Source organism: Otolemur garnettii, unplaced genomic scaffold (genome assembly GCF_000181295.1).
Source record: "Otolemur garnettii isolate 467f Iridium unplaced genomic scaffold, OtoGar3 scaffold00019, whole genome shotgun sequence".
Lineage (NCBI taxonomy): Eukaryota > Metazoa > Chordata > Mammalia > Primates > Galagidae > Otolemur > Otolemur garnettii.
The window spans coordinates 27,183,333-27,191,685 of record NW_003852414.1 but is presented as its reverse complement, the minus strand read 5'-3'; the positions used below and the strand labels follow the sequence as shown (position 1 = coordinate 27,191,685).

Sequence of the window (8,353 nt, the reverse complement as noted above, 5' to 3'; positions counted from 1 at the left end):
CCTTAGGTGTACGTGGCTGGCGCCTTAGCCGGTTGAGCTATAGGCGCCGAGCCTGCAAATGCTATTGATGACAATTAATTTTAGACATTCGTCCTGTGATGAAGGGACTGGTCCTACATATAAAGTTCTCCAACTTCGTGTGACAGCAGTTTCAACATCTGGACTCATACAAAAAATGGGTGCTTAGCACAGTTAAGTAAGTGCTTTGCATGAGTTATTTCTTTTAGTTCCTACCACAACCTCAGGCAGGGCGTGGTGGCTTATGCCTGTGATCCCAGCACTCTGGGAGGCCAAGGTGGGTGGACTGCCTGAGCTTATGGGTTCCAGACCAGCCTGAGCAAAAGCGAGACCCTGTCTCTAAAAATAGCCAGGCATTGTGGTGGGTGCCTATAGTCCCAGCTACTCGAGAGGCTGAGGCAAGAGAATTGCTTGAGCCCAAGACTTTGAGGTTGCTGTGAGCTGTGATGCCACAGGACTCTACCCAGGGTGAGACTCTGTCTCAAAAAAAAAAAAAAAGAAGTATATAAGTGTTAACAGATATTTTGAATGCAAAAACCAGGTGGAATTGGACGAAATTTCCAGGCTAGTATTGGTGAACACTTCAGTAGGCATCGAAGTTCTTTCTGACAGGTTCTTTGAGACAGGGACTCCTGGAAGACTTCCCACACCAGCCGCTCATTTCCAGGTTGGGGAGGTGCGTGCTCTGAAGAAAGACAGTTGCTGTTCTCCATTTTATCACCCATGCTGCAGTGTTCGTTGCACAAATATAAACCTAAACAACTCAACAATCAATTCTCTGGGTCCATCTCTCAAATTTCATGTTCATTGCCAAGACCTTGCCATGGGCTGCAACCATGGCTGTAGCTCTATCTCCAGTGTGGACCGAGGCAGCACAACAGTGGAAGCATAGCTGTTAAAGATGCCATCAACAAGAACAAGCACAGAGAACTGGCCTTTCCCATCCAGATTTCTTCCCTTTCCTGGTGACTTTTTTTTTTTCTTAATTCAGGAAAATAAGAATCTAGCCCTGAGGGTTGGAGCTCGGGAAGCTCATGCCCTTGGTTTGGCAGGACGAACTGTCAAAGTTGGGTTCTATTTCATGTCATTTTATTTTCTAAAAAGGTGAGCATTCAAGGCACAGATTTTCATTAATTATTATTCTTACCATATTGAATTCACTGAGGAAGACCAAGGGCACTCTTTGTTGAAGGACTTGGATCTGAGGCAGCCTCCTGTGGCTTCTGGTCCTGAACAGCTTTGCGGTGGGGTTAGACTGGTCTGGGCAGAATTCACCAAGTATATCTTTTGAGAATAGTAATGTGCACCCTACGATGGTCAATAAGGGTCTCTCTTTCGGTGTGGCTGCTTCCTTTTAACTCGGAGCTGACCGAGCTGTATCTACACTGCAGGGTTTCAGCCTGCTAATACATGAGCTTCATCTTCTAAGGCAGTTCTGCAGTCTGACTTTGAGGGAAGCTTCAAGCAAATTTTTGTTTGAGTGTGCTTTTTTTTTTTTTTAAGAGACAGAGTCTCACTTTGTCACCCTCAGTAGAGTGCTGTGTTGTCACAGCTCACAGCAACTTCCAGCTCTTGGGCTTAGGTGATTCTCTTGCCTCCGCCTCCCGAGTAGCTGGGACTACAGGTGCCCACCACAATGCTCAGCTATTTTTTGTTGCAGTTTGGCTGGGGTCAGGTTCGAACCCACCACCCTTGGTATATGGAGCCAGTGCCCTACTCACTGAGCCACAGGCACTGCCTGAGTGTGCTTTTTATTATTATCCTTGTGAAGGCTCTCTCTCTTTTTTGTTGCAAGAAATTTTGGTGATTTCCTTTCAATATTTGCACGATTGGTTTTTAAATGTCTATCAGGAGCAATGCTGCGTGGTCAGGGTCTGCATGCCAGTGAGGTCCCAAGGCTTAGGGTCATTTGCACCCCTACAGTAATAAAGATCATCCCCCCAACATGCTCCTGAGTACAGCCTGAGACATTCAGCCAGACTGCACCGATGTGGAGGGGCAGGTGCTCCGGGGACGGGGATCACCTTGGGCTCTGCAGACACATCACACAGCTCAGTGATACCGGCTTTAACTCGCCCAACCCTGGAGAGCCCTGAGACCTCCCTGCACAGGGAAGGGCGTCAGAACAAATGAGCAGATGTTTAATAACCTGGACTAAACACAGCCCCTTTATCAAAAATTTGGCTAAAGGTCACCAAGTTCTTCACTGGACACACGCAAGCCTCTGATTATTTGGGGATGGGGGAGACGGGGTTCTCAGCCTGGGATCTCATAGTCTCAAGGACAAAGTCTCATGTACAGAAACTCCCTGGAATATTATCACATGAAGTGACCAGGAACCACAACGACTCAGTCCCGTGTTGGTATGCACTCCACCCTTCCTATCCCAGCACCACACAGAAGTTCCAGGTTTCAACTGATGAGGGCTGAAGAGCTGGCAAGTATCCACTTCCAGTATGCCACCACTTCCGTCAGAGGCGGCATCTCTTCTTGAGTATTTGCTTAGCACAGTTAAGTAAGTGCTTTGCATGAGTTATTTCTTTTAGTTCCTACCACAACCTCAGTGGGGCCCTATTTTACTCTGACCTTATAATTTGGAACGTCAGAATCCTGGGACTAGGTCTTGGGTCAACCCCTCGCAGTGCAGTCCTAAACAGGCTCTCTTGCCCTGTTGCTCTGTCTTCTGGTGATTCCATCAGGACCTAACCAGTGGAGCCACAGGCGTCACCTTTCTAGGGCAGAGGAGGCTTCACTGCTTCCTCCACACACCTGCCTGGGGCTGCCACAGCCCTCAGAGGGCACCCCCAACAAGAGGCCCGAGCCTGGCCAGGCTCACTGAAGGGCATACCCCATCCTGGGCTTCCAGCCAGTCCTGTGACTTGCAGGTGCCTCAGCAGGAAGGGCCAGGAGCCCTCATGGGTGAGCTACTTCCCAAAGCCCCCTCAAGATTGGCCACCGCCCCGTCCAGGCTCATGGGCCTTCACTGTGTCCAACAAACTGTTTCACAGCCCTGTGCCCCTTGATCCCTGTGCTGGGTAGAGCAGCCCCCAGGCCTTGTGGGGCTACAGAGGCTTTGGGGGAGGCTGGAGGAAGCTGGGGAGACTCAGGGAGGCCAGGGAGGGTGGGAGAAGGCTGGGACGGGCTGGAAAGGTGGCTGGGGAGCCTGAGGGAAGCTGAGAGAGGCTGGGGAAGTTGGAGGGTCTTGGGGAGGGTTACAGAGGGTGAGGGAGGCTTGGAGAGGCTGAGGGGAAAATGGGGGAGGCTGAGGAAAGCTTGGGGAGGCCATTGGAGGCTGGGGAGAGGACAGGGAAAGCTGGGGAAGCTGGGGGAGGCTGGGGGAGCTACAGACACTTGGGCCACATGGGGACCAGGGCTGACCCCAACTTCATGCTTATGAGATCAGCCCTCAGCTCTGAGCTGCAGACCTGTCCCCACCTGGGTCTTGGCCACCCGTCCTCACCCTCCTGCCTCTTTGTCAGTACAGCCCACTGTAGGTAACCCCATCAGGTGAACGGGGTCCGTATTTAGAGGCTACTTTGGACATCGTGGTGAGAAGGCTTTGGTGTTATGCTGGTGTGCTGAGTCTTGTGAGGAATTCACATTGAAATGTTGCCTATTCCTATGTTTAGAGGGGCACTATAACCACTTTATGTCATTTTCCTCTTTAAAATCTTTGGGTTGTTGAATTTTGCTCTTTGAATCTTGAACAACCAGTGGCCAATATGGACGCGGTCTGCCCAACTCGGCCCTGTTGTGCCTGCTGTGCCGGGCTGGATGCTGGGAAGGGGTGGTCTTACCACTGAGCAGAGGCCGGTTGTGTCGGTAGGAGGCTGGCAGCTGACCGAGGTCCTCTGTCCGGTGGCTCATGACCCGGGAGAGGTGTCCTGTGTGGTGCAGGCTGCCCACAACCACACTGTGCAGGTACACAGGTTCCACGAAGTGCGAGAGGAGTGCACCCTGCAGCCCCAGTACATTCCACCTGGAAGGGAAGGCAGTCAGTGGTCAGTGGTTCTGACTCTTGCCTGGGGGAGAGGAGGCCACCTGGAAGGGGGGGGGTCAGTGGTCAGTGGTCCTGACTCTTGCCTGGGGGAGAGGAGGCCACCTGGAAGCGGGGGTCAGTGGTCAGTGGTTCTGACTCTCGCCTGGGGGAGAGGAGGCCACCTGGAAGGGGGGAAGTGGTCAGTGGTTCTGACTCTCGCCTGGGGGAGAGGAGGGCACCTGGAAGGGGGGTTAGTGGTCAGTGGTCCTGACTCCTGCCTAGAGGAGGGGAGGGCACCAGGCTGGGCTCCTCGGGGATACAATGTCCTCTTTGCCCTTCGATACTGGGCAGGGTCCTTAGACAGAGTGGAAGTGGTATGTTCTTTCAGGGACTTAAAATTAGATTTTTTAAAAAAGACACTCTGTTCCCAGAGTGAATCTGAATTTTTCTTTATAATAACCGGGAAATATCAGAAATTGAATTTGTTTGTTTCGGTTTAGGGAAAAATACTCTCTTCCAGTCCCTTTGTCCTTAGCAGTCAGAATGAGCTGTTGTGTTGAAATTAAATGACATTAATAAATGACCTTGTTTTGGTCAGGGGATAATTTTGATTTTGGAAGCCCAGAGAGGGGACGAATGACAAGGCCATTTCCTTTAGGATAAACACAGCTCTGGGTGAAGGTTTTGCTTTTTCAAGTGAAGATGCTGGGAGCACTGGGTTTTTCCCTTTAAATTTGTGTGGTGAGAGGTTCCACGTGTCTGTTATTTAATGCGCCATTTTGTGGTTTCCACTCTAAATAATTTGTTTAAAATCCAACCTTCATCGGTGGTAGCAGGCATTATGCAGCTAATTTCTTACATCATTGTTCTTTTCATTAATTAACATTTCCACTGTTGGAGCAATTACTGTGGTCCTTGCATGCTGAACATCTCTTTTCATGATTAATAAGGAGTCATTATACTCTCTTCCCGAAGCAGTCAATTAACACAGAATTCTTCCCATTAATTACCGAGTGTCTCTACCTGCAGAGCAATCCGCTCGGAGAACCTGTGACACCAATTGCTTTAAAAAGTTCTCTTTAAATTTTATTCCAAAAACACAAGCAATTTAGCTGGCGATATTAATTTGCCTCAGAAGCATCTCGGTGAATGAGAAACATCTTTTAATCTCATGCAAGAAAAGGCAACCATCTGGCGGTGAGGGCTTCTGTGAGCCGCTCTCCCTCTCTCCCTCCGTAAACACAGGTCATTAAAGTAATGTGCTCATCTACATAAAACTCAAATGGAATATAAAAGGTAATATTTATAGACAAACAATTCAGTCCTACAATTTAAACAGTCATTGGTTTTATGAAACATTTACTTCAGTCTATCAGATCTGCATAACTCCATCTAAAAAAATATTGTGGTCATTTCTCTAAGTGAGAGAGCAGGGCAACGCCAGGCCTGGGCCCACAGGAGTCCCCAGCAGGCTGACGCGAAACCTTGGAGCAGAGGGCTGTCTGCAGGCCATGGGGACCTTCTCCGGGGTCAGGACCCTTCCTCCGGCTGTGATATTTCTGCCTAGGCCTGCGTTTTCCCCACGATGACCCCACACGCCCACCACGGCTCTCCTGTCTGGCTCCTCATGTCCACAGAGTCACAGAACACTTACAAAACCCAGGGAGGGGACTTTCTGGTCTCTGAGCTCCTCGTTCAAGGAACAACTGATGTTTTGAGTGTGATCGAGAGATCTGGCTTGTTCCCCTGAATCTGAGACCAAGGGACACAACAAAAGGTGGGGACAAGAGTTGCAAGACTCTGCGATGCAGAAAGTGTGGGGGGCTGTCCATTTTCAAACTGTCAGTGGAGCTTTAAATTTCTTATCCATTCAAAGCAGGGGAATAACAAAGCGCTTTCTTTCAATAAGCCAAGACCTAAAAAGTAAAATTGGCATTCCCAGAAGAGACAGGCGTCTGAGACTTGAGGCCATCCAAACCCCGGCGCTGCACAGAACTCTGGGAGCATATTTGAGTGGTTTGGTTTCTACAGATGGTCTGAAGACAAATAACTTCTATATCTGCTTTACCCCTAATAACTTCAACAATAAAGAGAAAATCAGAGTTCTTGCCTGGCTATCGGTTCACACTCAGCAGCATCAATACAACCTAGCGTCTTTCTGGATATAGAGGGGAGAGTTTTCAGCATCGAGGGCTGCGTGGAAAATGCCTCCTCTTTGTTCAAACAGCTGATATTACTGCAATGTTGACAGAGAAAAAATTCCATGTCTAGTTTTCAATATAGGTAATCCCTAAGTAAATATATTTTTGTCTGTTTGTCAGTCATTGAAATACCACAGACGAGTGGGGGGAGATCTTGGAAATGCCGTTCTGTAGCCCAGAGGTGCAGACCCCTTTGCTCACAGTGGTCTGGTGGAACGGGCTCTGCCCCGGCTGTCCCCACCAGTGTGGACCCTAGTGTGAGATAGGGGAGCGACCACTGGGTACTTCTGTGTAGTAGTGTCCTGCCTGTAGCCTGTGCCGCCTTGTTGTGGCCCTGGAGACAGGGCCCTCCAAATTAGGGTGACTGCTGCATGGTGTCCAGACCCCATTCTCACTTGAACCTCCATCTGCAGACACTGCAGACAGCTGTTGCTTCTGGGCCTCTCCCCAGCAGTGCCCAATGTCTGCCCATGGACGCGTGTCCATGGCTCTGCAGGGAATGCTGCGATGTGCTAGAAGTTTGGAGGGTCCCTGGCGCCTGGTCCCCGAGGATCCTGGTTGGATTGGTTGGGGTCACCTTGGGCATCAGCTTCTTCCATACACCCCATGTGACTCTGGCACAGCCCAGGGCCAGGAACTGCAGCCGTGCTACTGGCATGGAGCTTGGGGTGAAGATGTCAGGTCAGAGGCTGACACTGGCTGGCTGAGTCACTTGTGACTGATTTCCTGGTGCTTGAGCCAGTGGTGCCTGTGTCACTGGGCACTGGACAGAGTTCAGACTCTGGCCTCCCAGCCCCAGGCCAGGCAGATGATGTGACTGGCCTCTGCAGTCTAGGTCAGCTCCAGCTGGCAGCCCTGAGGGTTTGTGCTGGTCCTGTGGCCACAGCAGCAGTATCTGCACCCCTCAGTCTGGTGGGCAAGGGATGCTGCAGCCCAGGGGGATGGTGGGGTGGCACCTCCAGGCTGGGTGGCCTAGTACCATGGGAGGAGCAGCCACATGTGCCTCATGTCAGCAGCACAGGCCGACTTCAGTGGGGAAGCAGGTCCTCCGGCCCCAGGGTGCAATGAGCCAACACAGAGAGGGTCCATGGGGTCTCTGGTAGCTTATACTCAGCAGCAGATAACTAGCAGAAGCCTGTAACTGGCCTAGGGGTGTCTGGGCTGCCAGCAACTTCTCCAAAGTCAGTCCAGGTCACATGGAGGTCATGGAGGTCAACATTCAGGGTGCTGGGATGGCCTTTGGTGTCGAGTCCTGGCCCAATGTGGTGGTGGTGGGAGGCGGTGAGGTCTGAGGCCTGTGGGCCCTTAGCAGCCCTCAAGCCTGCCCACCTTGGTTGTGGATGTCCAGCCTCAGAGCCATGGGAAGCCTGAGTCTGTGCACTGGGCCATGAGTACAGGGGTCAGGGCTCCGGAGCACCCAGGAGACGGGGACAGTCTCTGCGGCCTGGCCAAGGCAGGAGTTCTGCTGGTTCAGGTTATTCCGGCTGAAGGAAGCTATGTCTACGTCACATGCAACATTTTTCTTCTTAAAACTGATCTGAGAAACGTCCTTTCGCTCGATAGTGTCTCAGACCGTCAACACCTCAATAAGCTGGGAAAATGTAGACCTTCCAGGATGGCGGCAGGGGTCTTGACCACGCCCAGTTCTGCTCTCTACCCCAAGATTGACAGCCACCTGCTCCTGGCCACCTTTGGGCAAAGTGTTCCAACCTTGGGGGCATCAGGCCCTATCCTGCCAGCCATGTCTGTGCCCACACTCAGGTGCCTGGGCCCCTTCCCAGGGAGGCTCTGTTTGGCCTCCTGTTTCCCCCCCAGGCTTTGGTTCCTTCTGTGAAGACAGCAGCCGACCATAACCCTGGCTCTCACACCGTCTGCAGATCATCACCTGCCTTCGCCCTCCTGATGACCTAACTGGATCACTGTGGACAATGGGTTGCTGGCTTTTGTCATCTCCTTTATTGGGGTAGTGTCCTGGGATGGACCAAGAAAGCTGCTGGTCATGGGGCCCGTCATGGTGCTGGTGCAGGAGCGGGGACACAGGGGCCATCACGGTGCTGGTACAGGAGCAGGGACACAGGGCCCATCACAGTGCTGGTGCAGGAGCAGGGACACAGGGGTCAGTCACGGTGCTGGTGCAGGAGCAGGGACACAGGGG

The 8,353-nt window shown here is 51.6% G+C and overlaps 1 protein-coding gene across 1 annotated transcript in view; it reads right to left on the bottom strand.

Annotated features, from left to right (window-relative positions):
* ADARB2 (adenosine deaminase, RNA specific B2 (inactive)) overlaps window positions 1-8,353 on the bottom strand; it is a 184,645-nt gene that overhangs the window by 7,205 nt on the left and 169,087 nt on the right. Inside the window, exon 8 of the mRNA XM_023511329.1 lies at window positions 3,816-3,997. Coding sequence (XP_023367097.1) covers window positions 3,816-3,997 — 182 coding nt within the window. The remainder of the gene's footprint in view (window positions 1-3,815; window positions 3,998-8,353) is intronic.